This window comes from Pseudophryne corroboree, chromosome 1 (genome assembly GCF_028390025.1).
Source record: "Pseudophryne corroboree isolate aPseCor3 chromosome 1, aPseCor3.hap2, whole genome shotgun sequence".
Taxonomy (NCBI): Eukaryota; Metazoa; Chordata; class Amphibia; order Anura; family Myobatrachidae; genus Pseudophryne; species Pseudophryne corroboree.
The window spans coordinates 564,053,711-564,077,633 of NC_086444.1; the positions used below are offsets into that span (position 1 = coordinate 564,053,711).

The 23,923-nt window shown below is 46.1% G+C and overlaps 1 protein-coding gene across 5 annotated transcripts in view; it reads left to right on the forward strand.

Annotated features, from left to right (window-relative positions):
• Positions 1 to 23,923, forward strand: part of SLC24A2 (solute carrier family 24 member 2) — a 491,146-nt gene that overhangs the window by 295,761 nt on the left and 171,462 nt on the right. For all 5 annotated transcript variants that reach the window (XM_063914167.1, XM_063914168.1, XM_063914169.1 and 2 more), the window contains one exon: positions 1,989 to 2,021. In XM_063914167.1, the coding sequence (XP_063770237.1) occupies positions 1,989 to 2,021 (33 nt within the window). The remainder of the gene's footprint in view (positions 1 to 1,988; positions 2,022 to 23,923) is intronic.

The window sequence follows — 23,923 nt, forward strand, 5'->3', positions numbered from 1 at the left end:
GCTCTGCGGATCCCTTGTGGGATTATATTATTATATAATAATAATGATAATAATGTATGTATGTATGTATGTATGTGCAGTATGAACAGTGGCGGGCTAGGCCGGGGGTCAGAGTGATATGTGTCCCCTGAGCCGCAGCCGCATTTAACACTTTTGGGCCGGCATCCAGCTGACCCATTACTGCTTGATGTAGCGGCACTGTAGGCCATTGAGAAACTGCCAATCAAAAGAGGAGGCGGAACAGAGCAGTGCATAACATATTACAATTTTTTTATATTTCCAAGTAAAAGTTTGTGGGACAACTCTAGTGTGGCTGGGAAGGGCATGATGGTCCTGGGGGTGAGAATTAGATGACTGGGGATGGGATTAAATGGCTAGTCAGCAGGGGGAAAGATGAGGCTGTAGAGGGCATTATGTGATGTGGTTGTGTGGGTGGGGTTAATGTGGCTGGGTGAGGTTGATGTGGCTACAAAACATAATCACTGTAATATGTGGCTGTAACAAGGATGCTCCTTGTATTGTGAGGCATTGCTGCTCTTAGTAATGTGTGACGTTCTCTCCATAGTAGTTGGCAGAGAACAGGGTGGTGGGGTGGAATATTTGAAATTGGGCGATACAGTGAGCCCCATCCCACCAGCCTGTGTCTGCAGTGACAGGTCAGGTGAGAGAGTCTAGGGGGACAGATGTGGTGGATGACAGGGCGAGAGACTGTGGGGCAGGTCTGCTTACAGCAACTCCAGCCCCTTTAATGTCTACCTCTCACAGCACTACCCCCTTCAGTAAACACCTGACAACATCCTCACAGGGACCCCGCTTTTAATAATCACCTCACAGAACCCACACTTCATTACTCACCTCACAGTACTCTCTTTCCCCCCTTACGGTTCGATAAACAAAGATAATCCTTAGCGCTAATTCGGCCACCAAGCCTGTTGGTTATAAATTTATATGCATATATCTCGTGAAATGCTGCTCTCACTATGGCAATAAAGAGAGCAATAAAGAGAAAGGAGGTACTGTAATTGACATACCCAAGGAGCGCCTTAACAACATTTATTAAACAAGATATATCCCATAGATATTATAAACACATATAACAATATAACATTCAAAGATAAAACATAGATTTTGTCAAAACTTCATTTCATACTAAGCGGTTAAAACTGGTAGATGAAGAGTTAATAAAGGCACAGATCCATAAACAAGTACATCCAATCCTTTGTGTACTATGTAAGACTTATTACATCGATTGTGCTCATATGGATTAATTTTGAAGTCTCTAGAGGGAGAGTGCTGGATTGTACTGCCCAATGGCACAGCGCTATGCTCCACCTCTTACTTATAAAACGTATCTCCACGTTAATATTGTAACTGCAGCAGCTTCTAGCGTTGTGACATATGAGTCAAAGGAGGTCCTCGCTCAGGAGCCTTTGAAGGGCAATCTGACATTGCTGGGCTTCCCTCCATTAGAGTTTACAGTCCCCTACAGTGGTGATAGTTCACTTCCAAAGACCAAGGGGTAAATTTACTAAGATGGGAGTTCTATATAAGAAGGGATGTTGCCCATAGCAACCAATCAGATTCCAGGTATTATCTTCTGGAAGATGCTAAAAAAAATGAGAAGTAGACTCTAATTGGTTGCTATCGGCAACATCCCATCTTATATAGAACTCCCATCTTAGTAAATTTACCCCCAAGAGTCCTTAATTGCGCTACAGACCCATTAAATTATATTTTGTTAATTTGCGATCACTTAGGTGATAAAGAAAATTTTTAATTTATGTCCATAGAACCACATTGTTGAAATTTTGGGATATAAAATTGTACTTTTAAAAATATCTACAAAAACAGTCTGTGCTGCTCAGCATTACAGAGATGCCCTAAAAATGTGTGATAAATCTGTTCAACGTGTTTCTTTGTAGCTAAAGACAATACATTGAAAATGTTCATACAGTATGTTATTCATTTTTTTTTCTTTCTTTATACAGACTTGGACTGAGACAATTGCTTTCCCAAATAAGGTTAGTATATGACGTTACTTAGTAACTAAAATATGTATGCTTTGTCCACCAGTGTGGCATAGCGCAGGGGTTCTTCATCTGTGTTATGAGCACCCCTACACAAGTTCAGGGGATACATCAGCCGGCTAGACTTTTACAGGAGTAAAAACATGAGTCTATTATTAGAAATATTTTAAGATATGAGGAAATGCCAGGTACACATTTCTGCACATTAACAGTTCACTGAATTATTTTTTTCACACTTTAGGTCATTGAGATAACATGATGCTTGTGAAATAATTATTTCTGGTTGTAATTAAGACAAAACGGGTGTGATACGGGATACCGGCATCTGGGATACCGGTGGTCATAAGACCGACACTGGCATCCAAATGTATGCTCACCTTCCCACCCCTAACCCCCCCCCCTCCCCCCACTCACAGTCTAACCCTAACCCTCCCGGTGGTGCCTGTCTAACTCCCCCTTCCCGCCGCCTGACTGTAACCCTCCCTTTTACCGTGGCCTAGCCCTAACCCTTCCTGGTTCTCACTAACCCTAGCCCCCACCCTACCCACAGCCTAACCCTATTCCTCCCCCCGCAGCCTAAACCTACACACAGCAGCCAAAACCTAGCAGTTTTACATTCGGGATGTCAGCGGTCAAGATTCCAGTGTCTGCATTCCAAGTGATGTTGGAGTTCCGGCGCCGGGGTTTTTGAACGCCGGCATCCCGACAAAACATTTAAGAAATACTGACACAGAAGCAATTCTACCCAAAAGGCACATTACAGTGTGTAATTTTGTTTTATATTTCCACTGTATATATTTTGTCATGTATACTACAGTGCATCCGGAAAGTATTCACAGCCCTTCACTTTTTTCACATTTTGTTATGTTACAGTCTTATTCCAAAATGGAATAAATTAATATTTCCCTCACAATTCTACATACAATACCCCATAATGACAACATGAAAAAAGTTTTTTTGAGATTTTTGCTAGTTTATTAAAAATAAAAAGCTAAGAAATCACATGTACATAAGTATTCACAGCCTTTGCTCAATACTTTGTTGATGCGCCTTTAGCATCAATTACAGCCTCAAGTCTTTTTGAATATGATGCCACAAGCTTGGCACACCTATCTTTCAGCAGTTTCACCCATTCCTCTTTGCAGCATCTCTCAAGCTCAATCAGGTTGGATGGGAAACGTCGGTGCACAACCATTTTCAGATCTCACCAGAGATGTTCAATCGGATTCAAGTCTGGGCTCTTGCTGGGCCACTCAAGGACATTCACAGAGTTATCCTGAAGCCACTCCTTTGATATCTTGGCTGTGTGCTTAGGATCGTTGTCCTGCTGAAAGATGAACCGTTGCCCCAGTCTGAGGTCAAGAGCGTTCTGGATCAGGTTTTCATCCAGGATGTCTCTGTACATTGCTGCATTCATCTTTTCCTATATCCTGACTAGTATCCCAGTTCCTGCCACTGAAAAACATCCCCACAGCATGATGCTGCCACCACCATGCTTCACTGTAGGGATGGTATTGGCCTGGTGATGAGCGGTGCCTGGTTTCCTCCAAACATGACGCCTGGCATTCACGCCAGAGAGTTCAATCTTTGTCTCATCAGACCAGAGAATTTTGTTTCTCACGTGGTCTAAGAGTTCCTCAGGTGCATTTTGGCAATCTCCAGGCGGGCTGCCATGTGCTTTTTACTAAGGAGTGGCTTTCGTCTGGCCACTCTACCATATAGGCCTGATTGGTGGATTGCTGCAGAGATGGTTGTCCTTCTGGAAGGTTCTCTTCTCTCCACAGAGGAGTGCTGTAGCTCTGACAGAGTGACTATCGGGTTCTTGGTCACCTCCCTGGCTAGGGCCCTTCTCCCCCGATCGCTCAGTCTCAGAGACCTGGTGGTTCCGAACGTCTTCCATTTACGGATGATGGAGGCCACTGTGCTCATTGGGACCTTCAAAGCAGTAGATATTTTTCTGTACCCTTCCCCAGATATGTGCCTTGAGACAATCCTGTCTCAGAGGTCTACAGACAGTTCCTTTGACTTCATGCTTGGTTTGTGCTCAGACATGCACTGTCAAGTGTGGGACCTTATATAGACAGGTGTGTGCATTTCTAAATTATGTCAAATCAACTGAATTTACCACAGGTGGACTCCAATTAAGCTGTAGGAACATCTCAAGGATGATGAGTGGAAACAGGATGCACTTCATGGCCAAGTCTGTGAATACTTATGTACATGTGATTTCTTAGTTTTTTATTTTAAATAAACTTGCAAAGATCTCGAAAAAAACTTTTTAATGTTGTCATTATGGGGTATTGTGTGTAAAATTTTGAGGGGGAAAAATGAATTTATTCCATTTTGGAATAAGGCTCTAACATAATAAAATGTGGAAAAAGTGAAGCGCTGTGAATACTTTTCGGGTGCACTGTATATGCTTGCAAGTCACGTGTTATAGAAACATAGATTTTGAGGGCAGATTAAAACCAATTGGCCCATCTAGTGGGGATCCGGTCTGAAGATCGACACTGTCTAGGTCGACAATGTTTAGGTCGACAGGATTGGAAGGTCGACAGGGTTTCTAGGTCGACATGTGCTAGGTCGACAGGTCAAAAGGTCGACATGAGGTGTGTTTTTTTAAAATTTTCAACTTTTTCATACTTAACGATCCATGTGGACTACAATTGGAACGGTAATCTGTGGCGAGCGAAGTGGTAGCGGAGCAAGGCACCTTGCCCGAAGCATGGCAAGCGAAGCGAGCCACGCGAGGGGACACGGTGCACTAATTCGGCTTCCCGGTCACTGTACACAGAAAACGACACCAAAAAATAAATTAAAATTCATGTCGACCTTTTGACCTGTCAACCTAGCACATGTAGACCTAGAAACCCTGTCGACTTTCCAACCCTGTCGACCTACAGTTGTTGACCTAAACATTGTCGACCTAGACACTGTCAATTTGATGAGCCACACCCCATCTAGTGTGCCCCTTTTTTACTCATATTGTTACATCAAACCGTATTTGAGAATTATTTCATTGTAAGAATATCCTTATGTCTATCCCATGCATGTTTAAATTGTTCTTAGTCCCTACCACCTTTGCTGGGAGGCTATGCCACTTGGCCACAACCCTTTCTGTGAAGTACTTTTTCCTACTTCCCTCCAATTTCGGTGCATTGTCCTCATATTCTGTTACTTCCCTTTCTTTGAAAAATGTCTTCCTGTACCTTGTTAAAACCCTTGATATATTTGAAAGTCTCTATCATGCCCCCTTTCTATTCCCTGCTCCAAACTATACATGTTAAGATCTTTTAGTCTTTCCAGGTATGTAGGCCATGCACCATTTTAGTTATCCTTCTTTGTACAGTCTCTAATGTATTAATATCCTTCTAAAGATATGGCCTCTAAAATTGAACACCGTTTTCTAGATGAGGCCGTGCCAATGCCTTATACAGTGACATTATTACTTCTTTCTTTCTGCTGCTGATTCCTCTCCCAGTGCAGCCAAGCATCTGACTAGACTTCCTCATTGCTTTGTTACGTTACTTGCCTGCATTTAAGTCACCTGACGTAGTGATTCCTAGATCCCTTTCTTTCTTACTAGTTTCCAGTATAGTGCCATCAATATTCTATTTAGCCTTTGGATTTTTGAGACCCAAGTGCATTATTTTGCATTAAACTGTAATTGCTACTCTTTTGACCATTCTTCTAGTCTACCTAGATCATCAATCATTTGTTTTACCACTCATGGTGTGTCTACCCTGTTGCATACTTTTGTGTTATCTGCAAAAAGGCATACTTTCCCTTCAATACCATTTGCAGTGTCACCAACATAGATATTATAAAGCACTGATCCAAGTACAGATCCCTGGGGTAATCCACTGGTAACATTTCCCTCCTGCGAATGCACTTCATTTACTGCAACTCTCTGTTTTCTATCTTGCAACCAAGATCCTATCCATGTGGACAGTGACTAAAGCTTTACTGAAGTTTGACAAGCTATATCTATTCCCCTCCCACCCCCCCCCCCACACACACACCCACCCCCCCCCCCCCCCCCCCCACACACACACACACACACACACACACACACACACACACACACAATATATTACTTAAGTCAAAAAAGTAAATAAGATTTATTTGACATGATCTTCCCCCAGTTTGGGATTCTGTAAATTGCCCATGCTGTTTGGGATTCTGTAAATTGCTGCATTTAAGATATTCTACAACTTTTTTCTTTTAAGAGTCTTTCCATCAATTTCCTTACTACTGATGTCAGGCTCACTGGTTGGTAGTTACCTGCCTCTTCCTTGTGTCCACTTCTGTGCAGTGGGACTACGTTCGCTCTTTTCCAGTTATCTGGAATTACTCCTGTAGCTAGTGACTGGTTGAATAATTCTGTAAATGGTGCTACCAGCACCCCTTTAAGCTCTTTTAGTATCCTTGGATGTATCCCATCTGGCCCTACTGATTTATCTACTTTCAGTTTTGAGAGTTCAGTTAGGAAGAACATACTATATATTTCTCTAACGTCCTAGTGGATGCTGAAGACTCCGTAAGGACCATGGAGAATAGACGGGCTCCGCAGGAGACATGGGCACTTTAAGAAAGAATTTAGATTCTGGTGTGCTCTGGCTCCTTCCTCTATGTCCCTCCTCCAGACCTCAGTTTGAATCTGTGCCTGGACGAGCTGGGTGCTTTTCAGTGAGCTCTCCTGAGCTTGCTGTGAGAAAGTATTTTGTTAGGTTTTTTATTTTCAGGGAGCTCTGCTGGCAACAGACTCCCTGCATCGTGGGACAGAGGGGAGAGAAGCAGCCCTACTCTCTGAAGCTAGGTCCTGCTTCTTAGGCTACTGGACACCATTAGCTCCAGAGGGATCGTACACAGGATCTCACCCTCATCGTCCGATCCCAGAGCCGCGCCGCCGTCCCCCTCGCAGAGCCGGAAGACAGAAGCCGGGTGAGTATGAGAAGCAGTGATTTGAAAGAAGAAGATAGATATACACCATCTAGCGCTAAGGAGAATACCACATTCACAATATATTTTCTAAAGGACTCCACACACAAACGTCAGCCACCAGTAGGAATAATAACAGTTTGGTAGTACTTAACGTTTAGGAAAGTGGTCAACATGAAAGCAGGTTTTTCTTAATCCATGGGTTTCGACAGTTTTATCATGTGAAAAGAAAAAAGGCGTATAATTGTGCAGATTATTTCAAGTGGTTTACAGGTTTTATTAAATGGTTCCACTTACAAGCGTAGACTTTGAATTGAGCCTGATTAAGTTCCAAGACTGGCAAAGTACGGCAGCAAACAGGTACAACAATTTTCAAGGTCGTGATGGATTTTTCATGCAGACTCCATAATGGAAATGCACAGTACCATAAAGAAGAAATAAAAAATAGTGCGAGTATGTAAAAACAAACCAAAGTTTTAATACACATATGCACTTACAGACACTTGACAGAAATACAGCATAACGGTTCCCCACTGGCAAGACAGCAAAGGTAAGTTCCTGATGTCCGAGGAATTATCCAGTTCTCACTTCCGGAATGTGATCTTTAAGCCACGCGGGGTGTCCCTTCTAAAGCCACGCTTTAGAAGGGACACCCCGCGTGGCTTAAAGATCTTTGGTTCGGTACAGTACTCACATTCCGGAAGTGAGAACTGGATAATTCCTCGGACATCAGGAACTTACCTTTGCTGTCTTGCCAGTGGGGAACCGTTATGCTGTATTTCTGTCAAGTGTCTGTAAGTGCATATGTGTATTAAAACTTTGGTTTGTTTTTACATACTCGCACTATTTTTTATTTCTTCTTTATGGTACTGTGCATTTCCATTATGGAGTCTGCATGAAAAATCCATCACGACCTTGAAAATTGTTGTACCTGTTTGCTGCCGTACTTTGCCAGTCTTGGAACTTAATCAGGCTCAATTCAAAGTCTACGCTTGTAAGTGGAACCATTTAATAAAACCTGTAAACCACTTGAAATAATCTGCACAATTATACGCCTTTTTTCTTTTCACATGATAAAACTGTCGAAACCCATGGATTAAGAAAAACCTGCTTTCATGTTGACCACTTTCCTAAACGTTAAGTACTACCAAACTGTTATTATTCCTACTGGTGGCTGACGTTTGTGTGTGGAGTCCTTTAGAAAATATATTGTGAATGTGGTATTCTCCTTAGCGCTAGATGGTGTATATCTATCTTCTTCTTTCAAATCACTTATTCTGAGTAACACGGATGCGCTACTCTGATATACATAACTAGCTGCATTATAGGAGGTTTTTTTGCGCACTAAAAACTGGTAACACTTTGTACACCTTAGAGTATGAGAAGCAAGAAGACTTCGAAATCGGTGGCAAAAGACTCCGGTCTTCACTGAGGTAACGCACAGCACTGCAGCTGTGCGCCATTGCTCCCACACACCTCGCATACTCCGGTCACTGTAAGGGTGCAGGGCGCAGGGGGGGCGCACTGGGCAGCATTTGGACCTCTTTTTGGCAAAAGTGAACATATATACAGTTGGGCACTGTATATATGTATGAGCCCCTGCCAAGAAAATACATATTTAAGCGGGACAGAAGCCCGCCGTCGAGGGGGCGGGGCTTCTTCCTCAGCACTCACCAGCGCCATTTTTTCTCCACAGCTCCGCTGAGAGGAAGCTCCCCTGGCTCTCCCCTGCAGATACACGGTAGAAGAGGGTAAAAAGAGAGGGGGGGCACATAATTAGGCGCAAAAATCAATATAAACAGCAGCTACTGGGTTAACATTAAGTTACTATGTTATTCCTGGGTTTATAGCGCTGGGGTGTGTGCTGGCATACTCTCTCTCTCTGTCTCTCCAAAGGGCCTTGTGGGGGAACTGTCTTCAAAAAGGACATTCCCTGTGTGTGTGGTGTGTCGGTACGCTTGTGTCGACATGTTTGACGAGGAAGGCTATGTGGAAGCAGAGCGGGAGCAAATGAATGTGGTGTCTCCGCCGACGGCGCCGACACCTGATTGAATGGATATGTGGAAGGTTTTAAATGATAATGTTAATTCCTTGCATAAAAGGTTAGAAAAAGCTGAAGCCTCAGGACAGTCAGGGTCTCAACCCGTGCCTGATCCTATGTCGCAGAGGCCGTCAGGGTCTCAGAAGCGCCCACTAACCCAAATTGTTGACACAGATACTGACATGGATTCTGACTCCAGTGTCGATTACGATGATGCAAAGTTACAGCCTAAATTGGCTAAATCCATCCGTTATATGATTATAGCAATTAAGGATGTGTTGCACATCACAGAGGAAACCCCAGTCCCTGACAAGAGGGTTCATATGTATGGGGAAAAGAGGCAGGTGGTGACCTTTCCCCCTTCACACGAGCTAAATGAGTTATGTGAAAAGGCTTGGGAATCTCCAGATAAAAAACTGCAGATTTCCAAACGGATTCTTATGGCGTATCCTTTCCCACCAACGGACAGGCTACGCTGGGAATCCTCCCCTAGGGTGGACAAAACTTTAACACGCTTATCCAAGAAGGTAGCCCTGCCGTCACAGGATACGGCTACCCTCAAAGATGCTGCGGATAGAAAGCAGGAGGGTACCCTGAAATCCATTTATACACATTCAGGTACCTTACTGAGGACGGCGATCGCGTCGGCCTGGGTGTGTAGTGCTGTGGCAGCATGGACGGACACCCTGTCTGAGGAACTTGATACCTTAGACAAGGATACTATATTATTGACCCTGGGGCATATAAAAGACGCTGTCCTATATATGAGAGATGCTCAAAGAGACATTAGTCTACTGGGTTCTAGAATAAATGCTATGTCGATTTCTGCCAGAAGGGTCCTGTGGACTCGGCAATGGACAGGTGATGCCGACTCAAAAAGGCACATGGATGTTTTACCTTACAAGTGCGTCCTTTCTTGCCAGGAGCAGAGGCAGAGGAAAGAAGCTGCACAACACAGCTAGTTCCCAGGAACAGAAGTCCTCACCGGCTTCCACAAAATCCACCGCATGACGCTGTGGCTCCACAGGCGGAGCTAGGCCCGGTGGGGGCGCGTCTCCGAAATTTCAGCCACAAGTGGGTTAACTCCCAGTTGGATCCCTGGGCAATAGATATTGTGTCTCAGGGATACAAGCTGGAATTCGAAGAGATGCCCCCTCACCGATACCTCAAATCGGCCCTGCCAGCTTCCCCCCTCGAGGGGGAAATAGCGTTAACTGCAATTCACAGATTGTATCTTCAACAGGTTGTGGTCAAGGTTCCCCTCCTTCAACAAGGAAGGGGTTATTATTCGACCATGTTTGTAGTACCGAAACCAAGACGATGAAATGCCATCAACGTCGTCTGCCAAGGCCGATGCCCAATGTCATAGTACAGAGCATGTAAAATCCAAAACACAAAAGATCAGTAAAAAAATTACCCAAAAATCAAAATTAAAAGCATCTGAGGAGAAGCGTAAACTTGCCAATATGCCATTTACGACACGGGGTGGCAAGGAACGGCTGAGGCCCTGGCCTATGTTCATGGCTAGTGGTTCAGCTTCACATGAGGATGGAAGCACTCATCCTCTCGCTAGAAAAAAGAAAAGACTTGCGGCAAAAGCACAGCAAAGAACTGTGCGTTCTTCGAAATCACAAATCCCAAAGGAGAGTCCAATTGTGTCGGTTGCGATGCCTGACCTTCCCAACACTGGACGGGAAGAGCTTGCGCCTTCCACCATTTGCACGCCCCCTGCAAGTGTTGAAAGGAGCACCCGCAGTCCAGTTCCTGATAGTGAAATTGAAGATGTCAGTGTTGAAGTACACCAGGATGAGGATATGGGTGTTGCTGGCGCTGGGGAGGAAATTGACAAGGAGGATTCTGATGGTGAGGTGGTTTGTTTAAGTCAGGCACCCGGGGAGACACCTGTTGTCCATGGGAGGAATATGGCCATTGACATGCCTGGTGAAAATACCAAAAAAATCAGCTCTTCAGTGTGGAAGTATTTCAACAGAAATGCGGACAACAGGTGTCAAGCCGTGTGTTGCCTTTGTCAAGCTGTAATAAGTAGGGGTAAGGACGTTAACCACCTCGGAAAATCCTCCCTTATACGTCACCTGCAGCGCATTCATAATAAGTCAGTGACAAGTTCAAAAACTTTGGGCGACAGCGGAAGCAGTCCACTGACCAGTAAATACATTCCTCTTGTAACCAAGCTCGCGCAAACCACACCACCAACTCCCTCAGTGTCAATTTCCTCCTTACCCAGGAAAGCCAATAGTCCTGCAGGCCATGTCACTGGCAAGTCTGACGAGTCCTCTCCTGCCTGGGATTCCTCCGATGCATCCTTGAGTGTAATGCCTGCTGCTGTTGTTGCTGCTGGGAGTCGATCGTCATCCCAGAGGGGAAGTCGGAAGACCACTTGTACTACTTCCAGTAAGCAATTGACTGTCCAACAGTCCTTTGCGAGGAAGATGAAATATCACAGCAGTCATCCTGTTGCAAAGCGGATAACTGAGGCCTTGACAACTATGTTGGTGTTAGACGTGCGTCCGGTATCCGCCGTTAGTTCACAGGGAACTAGACAATTTCTTGAGGTAGTGTGCCCCCGTTACCAAATACCATCTAGGTTCCACTTCTCTAGGCAGGCGATACCGAGAATGTACACGGACGTCAGAAAAAGACTCACCAGTGTCCTAAAAAATGCAGTTGTACCCAATGTCCACTTTACCACGGACATGTGGACAAGTGGAGCAGGGCAAACTCAGGACTACATGACTGTGACAGCCCACTGGGTAGATGTATTGCCTCCCGCTGCAAGAACAGCAGCGGCGGCACCAGTAGCAGCATCTCGCAAATGCCAACTCGTTCCTAGGCAGGCTATGCTTTGTATCACCACTTTCCAGAATACGCACACAGCTGAAAACCTCTTACGGCAACTGAGGAAGATCATCGCAGAATGGCTTACCCCAATTGGACTCTCCTGGGGATTTGTGGCATCGGACAACGCCAGCAATATTGTGCGTGCATTACATCTGGGCAAATTCCAGCACGTCCCATGTTTTGCACATACCTTGAATTTGGTGGTGCAGAATTATTAAAAAAACGACAGGGGCGTGCAAGAGATGCTGTCGGTGGCCAGACGAATTGCGGGCCACTTTCGGCGTACAGGCACCGCGTACAGAAGACTGGAGCACCACCAAAAAAACCTGAACCTGCCCTGCCATCATCTGAAGCAAGAGGTGGTAACGAGGTGGAATTCAACCCTCTATATGCTTCAGAGGATGGAGGAGCAGCAAAAGGCCATTCAAGCCTATACATCTGGCCACGATATAGGCAAAGGAGGTGGAATGCACCTGTCTCAAGCGCAGTGGAGAATGATTTCAACGTTGTGCAAGGTTCTGCTGCCCTTTGAACTTGCTACACGTGAAGTCAGTTCAGACACTGCCAGCCTGAGTCAGGTCATTCCCCTCATCAGGCTTTTGCAGAAGAAGCTGGAGGCATTGAAGGAGGAGCTAAAACAGAGCGATTCCGCTAGGCATGTGGGACTTGTGGATGGAGCCCTTCATTCGCTTAACCAGGATTCACGTGTGGTCAATCTGTTGAAATCAGAGCACTACATTTTGGCCACCGTACTCGATCCTAGATTTAAAACCTACGTTGGATCTCTCTTTCTGGCAGACACAAGTCTGCAGGGGTTCAAAGAACTGCTGGTGAGAAAATTGTCAAGTCAAGCGGAACGCGACCTGTCAACATCTCCTCCTTCACATTCTCCCGCAACTGGGGGTGCGAGGAAAAGGCTACGAATTCCGAGCCCACCCGCTGGCGGTGATGCAGGGCAGTCTGGAGCGACTGCTGATGCTGACATCTGGTCCGGACTGAAGGACCTGCCAACGATTACTGACATGTCGTCTACTGTCACTGCATATGATTCTCTCACCATTGAAAGAATGGTGGAGGATTATATGAGTGACCGCATCCAAGTAGGCACGTCAGACAGTCCGTACGTATACTGGCAGGGAAAAGAGGCAATTTGGAGGCCCTTGCACAAACTGGCTTTATTCTACCTAAGTTGCCCTCCCTCCAGTGTGTACTTCGAAAGAGTGTTTAGTGCCACCGCTCACCTTGTCAGCAATCGGCGTACGAGGTTACTTCCAGAAAATGTGGAGAAGATGATGTTCATTAAAATGAATTATAATCAATTCCTCCATGGAGACATTCACCAGCAGCAATTGCCTCCAGAAAGTACACGGGGATCTGAGATGGTGGATTCCAGTGGGGACGAATTAATAATCTGTGAGGAGGGGGATGTACACAGTGAAAGGGGTGATGAATCGGACGATGATGATGAGGTGGACATCTTGCCTCTGTAGAGCCAGTTTGTGCAAGGAGAGATTGATTGCTTCTTTTTTGGTGGGGGCCCAAACCAACCAGTCATTTCAGTCACAGTCGTGTGGCAGACCCTGTCGCTGAAATGATGGGTTGGTTAAAGTGTGCATGTCCTGTTTATACAACATAAGGGTGGGTGGGAGGGCCCAAGGACAATTCCATCTTGCACCTCTTTTTTCTTTCATTTTTCTTTGCGTCATGTGCTGTTTGGGGAGTATTTTTTGGAAGGGCCATCCTGCGTGACACTGCAGTGCCACTCCTAGATGGGCCAGGTGTTTGTGTCGGCCACTAGGGTCGCTTAGCTTACTCACACAGCTACCTCATTGCGCCTCTTTTTTTTCTTCTTTGCGTCATGTGCTGTTTGAGGAGTATTTTTTGGAAGGGCCATCCTGCGTGACACTGCAGTGCCACTCCTAGATGGGCCAGGTGTTTGTGTCGGCCACTAGGGTCGCTTAGCTTACTCACACAGCTACCTCATTGCGCCTCTTTTTTTTCTTCTTTGCGTCATGTGCTGTTTGGGGAGTATTTTTTGGAAGGGCCATCCTGCCTGACACTGCAGTGCCACTCCTAGATGGGCCAGGTGTTTGTGTCGGCCACTAGGGTCGCTTAGCTTACTCACACAGCTACCTCATTGCGCCTCTTTTTTTTCTTCTTTGCGTCATGTGCTGTTTGGGGAGTATTTTTTGGAAGGGCCATCCTGCCTGACACTGCAGTGCCACTCCTAGATGGGCCAGGTGTTTGTGTCGGCCACTAGGGTCGCTTAGCTTACTCACACAGCTACCTCATTGCGCCTCTTTTTTTTCTTCTTTGCGTCATGTGCTGTTTGGGGAGTATTTTTTGAAGGGCCATCCTGCCTGACACTGCAGTGCCACTCCTAGATGGGCCAGGTGTTTGTGTCGGCCACTAGGGTCGCTTAGCTTAGCCATCCAGCGACCTCGGTGCAAATTTTAGGACTAAAAATAATATTGTGAGGGGTGAGGTGTTCAGAATAGACTGAAAATGAGTGTAAATTATGGTTATTGAGGTTAATAATACTATGGGATCAAAATGACCCCCAAATTCAATGATTTAAGCTGTTTTTTAGGGTTTTTTGAAAAATCGAATCCGAAACACACCCGAATCCGACAAAAAAAATTCGGTGAGGTTTTGGCAAAACGCGTTCGAACCCAAAACACGGCGGCGGAACCAAACCCAAAACCAAAACACAAAACCCGAAAAATGTCCGGTGCACATCACTAACAGGCACCACAATAGGTTGGTTTATATGAAAAGATGAAACCACTTTCGGCAGGAATTGTGGACGGGTCCTCAATTCTGCTCTATCCGCATGGAAAACCAGATAGGGGCTCTTATGTGACAAAGCCGCCAATTCTGACACACGCCTAGCCGAAGCCAAGGCTAGTAGCATGACCACCTTCCACGTGAGATACTTCAATTCCACCGTTTTGAGTGGTTCAAACCAGTGGGATTTCAGGAAAGTCAACACCACGTTAAGATCCCAAGGTGCCACTGGAGGCACAAAAGGGGGCTGAATATGCAGCACTCCCTTTACAAACGTCTGAACTTCAGGTAGAGAAGCCAGCTCTTTTTGAAAGAAAATGGATAGGGCCGAAATCTGGACCTTAATGGAACCCAATTTTAGGCCCAAAGTCACTCCTGACTGTAGGAAGTGAAGGAAACGGTCCAGCTGGAATTCCTCCGTAGGGGCATTCCTGGCCTCACACCAAGCAACATATTTTCGCCAAAAGTAGTCCAGTCTCCTGGAGCTGGCTGCTACCCCTCGACTAAGCCGGGCGATGACGCGATTCGCTCTATGTTGTCACCATGCCCCCTGCTGTGAAATGCTGGTAATTGGCATTGTACAGCAGCGGCGTGGCCATGATGATGTGATCACAGAAACCACACCCCCAGTTCAGCCTCCTGCTCTGCTCGAAGCTGTGTTCAGCTGGCTGCCCTCTTCTTGGAGGGGGCAGCAGAAACTCGGCTACTATGCTACAAGGAGAGATTTACAAAGCCGACTTTTGAAAGCTATATGAAACCCCCAAACACGTGTAAAATTGTCATTAAATAGAAGTGGGCCTGATGAAGTGCTGGTTAGAATTGGGAATTTGTGTTCCTGCTCTGTGTACATGGAAATAAATGTGTACAGGTATATAAATGTTAATGCCGGCACGCAGAGTTGTACACATCTTTGCAGTGCACTGGCCTCTTACCTATATGTTTGGCTCAGGCTGCACTTGCAGTAGCCTATACTTGGTGCAAGCGATCTGCCTGGAATTGATACAACTACATCCAAATCTGCGTAGAGCATGTCGACCTCTGTGATCCTTGACTTTGTGAGAATGCCACGTTTCAGGCTTTCAGCCTAGTTACCCCTCTTCAGTTGTAACTGGGGATGCGCTTGAAATTTACAGGATCTCAGGGTCATACCATAAATGCACGTATATTTCTCTAACGTCCTAGTGGATGCTGGGAACTCCGTAAGGACCATGGGGAATAGCGGGCTCCGAAGGAGGCTGGGCACTCTAGAAAGATCTTAGACTACCTGGTGTGCACTGGCTCCTCCCACTATGACCCTCCTCCAAGCCTCAGTTAGATTTCGTGCCCGGCCGAGGTTGGATGCACACTAGGGGCTCTCCTGAGCTCTTAGAAAGTTATAGTCTTAGAATTTGTTATTTTCAGTGAGACCTGCTGGCAACAGGCTCACTGCAGCGAGGGACTAAGGGGAGAAGAAGCGAACTCGCCTGCTTGCAGCCGGATTGGGCTTCTTAGGCTACTGGACACCATTAGCTCCAGAGGGATCGACCGCAGGCCCAGCCTTGATGTTCGGTCCCGGAGCCGCGCTGCCGTCCCCCTTACAGAGCCAGAAGCAAGAAGATGGTCCGGAAAATCGGCGGCATGAAGACTCTGTCTTCACCAAGGTAGCGCACAGCACTGCAGCTGTGCGCCATTGCTCCTCTCACACACTTCACACTCCGGTCTCTGAGGGTGCAGGGCGCTGGGGGGGGCGCCCTGAGGCAGCAATAAAAACACCTTGGCTGGCTAAAATACCTCAATATATGGCCCCAGGGGCTATATATGAGGTAAATACCCCTGCCAGAATTCCATAAAAAACGGGAGAATAGGCCGCGAAAAAGGGGCGGAGCCTATCTCCTCAGCACACTGGCGCCATTTTTCTCTCACAGCTCGGCTGGAGGGAAGCTCCCTGGCTCTTCCCTGCAATTCTACAGTACAGTAAGAGGGAAAAGAGAGGGGGAGCATTAAAATTGGCACTGTATACAGTATATTATATAAAAGCTATTAGGGACATAACTCAGTTAGTCCCTGTATATATATAGCGCTCTGGTGTGTGCTGGCATACTCTTACTCTGTCCCCCCAAAGGGCTATTGTGGGTCCTGTCCTCGTTTAGAGCATTCCCTGTGTGTCTGCGGTGTGTCGGTACGGCTGTGTCGACATGTTGAATGAGGAGGCTTATATGGTGACAGAACAGAGGCCGATATATGTGATGTCGCCCCCTGTGGGGCCGACACCAGAGTGGATGGATAGGTGAAAGGTATTAACCGACAGTGTCAACTCCTTACATAAAAGGGTGGATGACGTAACAGCTGTGGGACAGCCGGCTTCGCAGCCCGCGCCTGCCCAGGCGTCTCAAAGGCCATCAGGGGCTCAAAAACGCCCGCTCTCTCAGATGGCAGACACAGATGTCGACACGGAGTCTGACTCCAGTGTCGACAAGGTGGAGACATATACACAATCCACTAGGAACATCCGTGACGTGATCCCGGCAATAAAAAATGTGTTATACATTTCTGACTTTAACCCAAGCACCTCTAAAAATGGGTTTTAGGTTTGGGGAGAAAAAACAGGCAGTGTTTTGTTCCCCCATCAGTTGAATAAATGAAGTGTGTGAAAGCGTGGGTTCCCCCGTTAAGAAACTGGTAATTTATAAAAAGTTACTGATGGCGTACCCTTTCCCGCCAGGTGGATAAGTTACGCTGGGAGATATCCCCTAGGGTGGATAAGGCGCTCACACGTTTGTCAAAAAAGGTGGCACTGCCGTCTTAGGATACGGCCACTTTAATAGGTACCTGTTGATAAAAAACAGGAGGCTATCCTGAAGTCTGTATTTACACACTCAGGTACTAGACTGAGACCTGCAGATAGTGCTGCTGCAGCGTGGTCGGTGACCCTGTCAAACAGGGATACTAGTTGGCAAACATAAAAACATATTAAAGACGTCGTCTTATATATGGGGGATGCACAGAGGGATATTTTGCCGACTGGCATCCAAAATAAATGTAATGTCCATTCTGTCAGGAGGATATTAGAGACCTGTCACTGGACAGGTGATGCTGACTTAAAAAGCGCATAGAGAGCCTTATAAGGGTGAGGAATTATTTGGGGATGGTCTCTGGGACCTCGTATCCACAGCAACTGCTGGGAAGAAATAATTTTACCTCAGGTTTCCTCACAGACAAAGGTACAGTCCTTTCGGCTTCAGAAAAGCAAGCGGGTCAAATGGCGCTTCCTTTCTGTACAGAGACAAGGGTAGAGGGAAAAAAGCTGCACCAGTCAGCCTGTTCCCAGAATCAAGATTCTTCCCCCGCCTCCTGTGAGGCCACACCATGACGCGGGTGCTCCACAGGTGTAGCCAGGTACGGTGGGGGGCCGTCTCAAAAATTTCAGCAATTAGTGGGCTCGCTCACAGGTGGATCCCTGTTTCTTTCAAGTAGTATTTCAGGGGTACAAGCTGGAATTCGAGATGTCTCCCCCCAGCCGTTTCCTAAAATATGCCTTGCTGACAACTCCCTCAGGCAGGGAGGCTGTGCTAGAGGCAATTAATAAGCGGTATTCCCAGCAGGTAATACTCAAGGTGCCCCTACTTCAACAAGGACGGGGTTACTATTCCACACGGGTTGGGGTACCGAAACCGCATGGTTCGGTGTGACCCATTTTATATTTAAAATCCTTGAACACAAAAATTCAAGTTCAAGATGGAATCGCTCAGGGCGGTTATTCCAAGCCTGGACGAGGGGGATTACATGGTATCCTGGGACATCAAGGATGCTTACCTGCATGTCCCCATTTACCATCCTCGCCAGGAGTACCTCAGATTGTGGTACAGGATTACCATTACCAAGTCCAGACACTGCCGTTTGGACTGTATATGGCACCGAGGGTGTTTTATCAAGGTAATGGCCGAAATGTTGATACTCCTTCAAAAAAAGGGAGTTGTAATTATCCCGTACTTGGACAATCTCGTTATAAGGGCGAGGTCCAAGGAGCAGTTGGTAGTCGGGGTAGCACTATTTTGGAAAGTGCTACAACAGCATGGTTGGTTTCTAAACAGTCCAAAGTCACAGCTGGTTCCTATGACACGTCTACTGTTCCTGGGGATGGTTCTGGACATAAACCAGAAATAGTGTTTCTCCCGGAGGAGAAAGCCAAGGAGTTGTCATCTCTAGTCAGAGACCTCCTGAAGCCAAAATAGGTAGCGGTGCATCATTGCACGCGAGTCCTGGGAAAAATGGTAGCTTCCTACGAAGCAATCCCATTAGGCAGGTTCCATACAAGAACTTTTCAGAGGGACCTGTTGGACAAGTGGTCCGGATCGCATCTTCCGATGCATAGGCTGATAACCCTGTCTCCAAGGACCAGGGTATCTCTACTGTGGTGGCTGCAGAGTGCCCATCTTCAAGAGGGCCGCAGGTTCGGCATACAGGACTAGGTCCTAGTGACCATGGATTCCAGCCTTTGAGGCTGGGAGGCAGTCACACAGGGAAGAAATTTCCAGGGACTTTGGTCAAGTCAGGTTATTTCCCTACACATAAATATTCTGGACCTGAGGGCCATTTACAATGCCCTGAGGCCGGCAAGGCCTCTGCTTCAAAACCAGCCGGTACTGATCCAATCAGACAACATCACGGCAGTCGCCCATGTAAACCAACAGGGCGGCACAAGAAGCAGGATGGCGATGGCAGAAGCCACAAGGATTCTCCGATAGGCGGAAAATCATGTGTTAGCACTGTCAGCAGTGTTCATTCCCGGAGTGGACAACTGGGAAGCAGATCTTCTCAACAGACACGACCTCCACCCGGGAGAATGGGGACTTCCTCCAGAAGTCTTCCAATAGGATTGTACACCATTGGGAAAGGCCACAGGTGGACATGATGGCGTCCCGCCTCAACAAAAAGCTATAAAAGATATTGCACCGGGTCAAGGGACCCTCAGGCGATAGCTATGGACGCTCTGGTAACACCGTGGGTGTACCAGTCGGTTTATGTGTTCTCCCCTCTGCCTCTCATACCAAAGGTACTGAGAATAATAAGAAGGCGAGGAGTAAGAACGATACTCGTGGATGGCCAAGAAGAGCTTGGTACCCAGAACTTCAAGAATTTATATCAGAGGACCCATGGCCTCTGCCACTCAGACAGGACCTGCGGCAGCAGGGGCCCTGTCTGTTCCAAGACTTACCGCGGCTGCGTTTGTCGGCATGGCGGTTGAACGCCGGATCCTGAAGGAAAAGGGCATTCCGGAGGAAGTCATTCCTACGCTTACTAAAGCCAGGAAAGAGGTTACAGCAACTCATTATCACCACATATGGCAAAAATATGTTGCATGGTGTGAGGCCGAAAGGGCCCCAACAGAGGAATTTCAACTAGGTCGATTTCTGCATTTCCTGCAAGCAGGAGTGACTATGGGCCTTAAATTGGGTTCCATTAAGGTACAGATCTCGGCTCTGTCGATTTTCTTTCAAAAAGAACTAGCTTCAGTACCTGAAGTTCAGACATTTATAAAAGGAGTGCTGCAGAGTCAGCCCCCGTTTGTGCCTCCTGTGGCACCTTGGGATCTCAACGTGGTGTTGAGTTTCTTAAAATCACATTGGTTTGAACCACTAAAAACCGTGGATCTGAAATATCTCACGTGGAAGGTGGTTATGTTATTGGCCTTGGCTTCTGCCAGGCGAGTATCAAAGTTGGCGGCTTTGTCTTGTAAAAGCCCTTATTTGAATTTCCATATGGATAGGGCAGAATTGAGGACTCGTCCCCAGTTTCTCCCAAAGGTGGTGTCAGCGTTTCACCTGAACCAGCCTATTGTGGTGCCTAGGCTACTAGGGACTTGGAGGACTCCAAGTTGCTAGACGTGGTCAGGGCACTGAAAATATATGTTTCCAGAACGGCTAGAGTCAGAAAATCTGACTCGCTGTTTATCCTATATGCACCTAACAAGCTGGGTGCTCCTGCTTCTAAGCAGACTATTGCTCGTTGGATTTGTAGTACAATTCAGCTTGCACATACTGTGGCAGGCCTGCCACAGCCAAAATCTGTCAATGCCCATTCCACAAGGAAGGTGGGCTCGTCTTGGGCGGCTGCCCGAGAGGTCTCGGCTTTACAACTTTGCCGAGCAGCTACTTGGTCAGGGGCAAACACGTTTGCAAAATTCTACAAATTTGATACCCTGGCTGAGGAGGACCTGGAGTTCTCTCATTCAGTGCTGCAGAGTCATCCGCACTCTCCCGCCCGTTTGGGAGCTTTGGTATAATCCCCATGGTCCTTACGGAGTTCCCAGCATCCACTAGGACGTTAGAGAAAATAAGAATTTACTCACCGGTAATTCTATTTCTCGTAGTCCGTAGTGGATGCTGGGCGCCCATCCCAAGTGCGGTTTATCTGCAATACTTGTACATAGTTATTGTTAACTAAATCGGGTTATTGTTGAGCCATCTGTTGAGAGGCTCTATTGTTTCATACTGTTAACTGTGTTTCATATCACGAGTTGTACGGTGTGATTGGTGTGGCTGGTATGAGTCTTACCCGGGATTCAAAATCCTTCCTTATTGTGTACGCTCGTCCGGGCACAGTACCTAACTGAGGCTTGGAGGAGGGTCATAGTGGGAGGAGCCAGTGCACACCAGGTAGTCTAAGATCTTTCTAGAGAGCCCAGCCTCCTTCGGAGCCCGCTATTCCCCATGGTCCTTACGGAGTTCCCAGCATCCACTACGGACTACGAGAAATAGAATTACCGGTGAGTAAATTCTTATTTTATGTTAGATTCTGAAAACTGGTTCCTTGAAAACTTATAACAACAAATCCGATGTTTCCGTTCATTTTTTTTTTTTTTATTACACTACAACTGGAAATAATATATCTGACTATTGCAGTACTAGACACTTCCCACATCCTGTCCACTTCTGCAAAGGCCATGATAATGCTGCAGAAATTGGCTGCAAATTGTATCATCATGGCCCCATGGATGGAAGTAACATAACAGTAGACCCTCCGTCACCCTCAGCCACCTTAGTAACTCAATCACTACTGCAGAGAGTGTACTGTGTGACCGGGAGGGCGTAATGCTGCATGACCTTTACTGCTCATAGGGGGTCATTCCGAGTTGTTCGCTCGCAAGCTGTTTTTAGCAGATTTACTCACGCTAAGCCGCCGCCTACTGGGAGTGAATCTTAGCATCTTAAAATTGCGAACGACGTATTCGCAATATTGCGATTACACCTCTCTTAGCAGTTTCTGAGTAGCTCCAGACTTACTCGGCATCTGCGATCAGTTCTGTGCTTGTCGTTCCTGGTTTGACGTCACAAACACACCCAGCGTTCGCCCAGACACTCCTCCGTTTCTCCAGCCACTCCCGCGTTTTTCCCAGAAACTGTAGCGTTTTTCCGCACACACCCATAAAACGGCCAGTTTCCGCCCAGAAACACGCACTTCCTGTCAATCACATTACGATCGCCTGAACAATGAAAAAGCCGTGAGTAAAATTCCTAACTTCATAGCAAATTTACTTGGCGCAATCGCAGTGCGAACATTGCACATGCGCACTAAGCGGAAAATCGCTGCGATGCGAATAAATTTACCGAGCGAACAACTCGGAATGACCCCCATAGTTCACAGTCCAGGCCACGGCTGAGCCACCTGGTGGAATTCATCACTGTTCGGGCCAAAAGTTAGCACCAGCTGTGGTGGGCGCAGTTCTGCCAGTAGTGGTCACGGGCCCCGGTTGTGGCGGCAGTTGCATTGCGCCCCGTATGAAGTAGTGCTCCCGTGCAGATACTCTTATTGGAACAGCCGTTGAGAATGCACTGTTTGCTTTTCACACTAACACCTGAGACCCCACCCAAGGATCTCCCAGAGTGGAATCCCTCAAAGTCTGTGAATATGCAATAGGTAAATTTGTTTGATCGCTGCAAGCAAAAATTTCTGTAACTACTGAGCTTTTTCTTTTACTCAAACTCCCCTTGTTATATTCTGTGGCAGCTTTAAGCTGTTTATTTTATTAGATCACTGGCTTTGTGCCTGTCTTTTATTTGTCCTCTAGTGATCCTCATGATCCTGTGTGACTGGTAAATAATAAAACATGCTATACATATCTCTCTTTTAAAAGTAACTGTGCTCTGAAGCGGAATTGCAAAATGTATGTTATCTTCTAAAGAAGAAATATTACATAAGCTAAAGAAAAACACAGTTGGATAATTGCTATATTACGCTTAGTAGCTTGCATAGAATAGCTACAGTATCCATGGTTATTGTGTGACGGTCTTCATTCTACTGTAGGTGCGGTGGGTCCTTACATCAACAGAGTTCTTTGGGAAAGTGATGGATAACCAGTCATTTGTGTTATTTGAAAAAAAAAAAAAAAAAAAAATAACTTGTTACCAGCAGCCCCGATTAAAAATTATTTATCTTTTATTCTTAATTACCAGTTATTTAGATAGAGCACACATATTACACAGCACTTTACAGAGACTATTTGGTCATTCACACCAGTCCCTATCCCAGTGGAGCTTACAATCTACATTCCTTACCACATGTACACACACACAAGGCCAATTAACTTACGGGTATATTTTTGGATTGTGGGAGGAAACTGGAGCACTGGAGGAACTCCAGGCAAGCATAGGGAGAACATATAAACTCCACATAGTTAGGTCCATGGTGGGAATTGAACCCAAGACCCCAGTGCTGTGGGGCACAAATGCTAACCACTACACTATATGTGCTGCCCAGGATAATAATATATATTGTAGTCTGGCACAATGCTTAGCTTTGTTACTTCACATACTGTGGCCCTGACCTTGGTTCTGAGCAGGACGTTATCTGTGTGAAAAGCTCTCATAACACAAAAGCATACTAGTACTTTTTATTATTATTATTATTATTATTATTATTATTATTTTCAATTGATTTATAGGTACTTATCTGTTATAATAATGTTGTGGTGTGAAGGCCACATGTCGCTATATCATACAAAATAAAAGAACTGTCCACATTATTATTGTCAGATTATACCATGTGCATGCGCATGGTAGCGGTTACTACAGTATGACGTTAGCATGTTCATTTAAGGAAGTAGCAATGCCACAACAATTTAGTTCAGAGGTTCCCAAATAAGGTCCTCAATGCATCCCAACGGTCCTGGTTTTAACTGTATCCATGCTTGGCCACAGGTGACTTAATTAGCACCTTAGTCAATTTGATTTAACCATCTGTGCTGAGCCATGAATATACCTAAAACCTGTACTGTTGGGGTGCCTTGAGG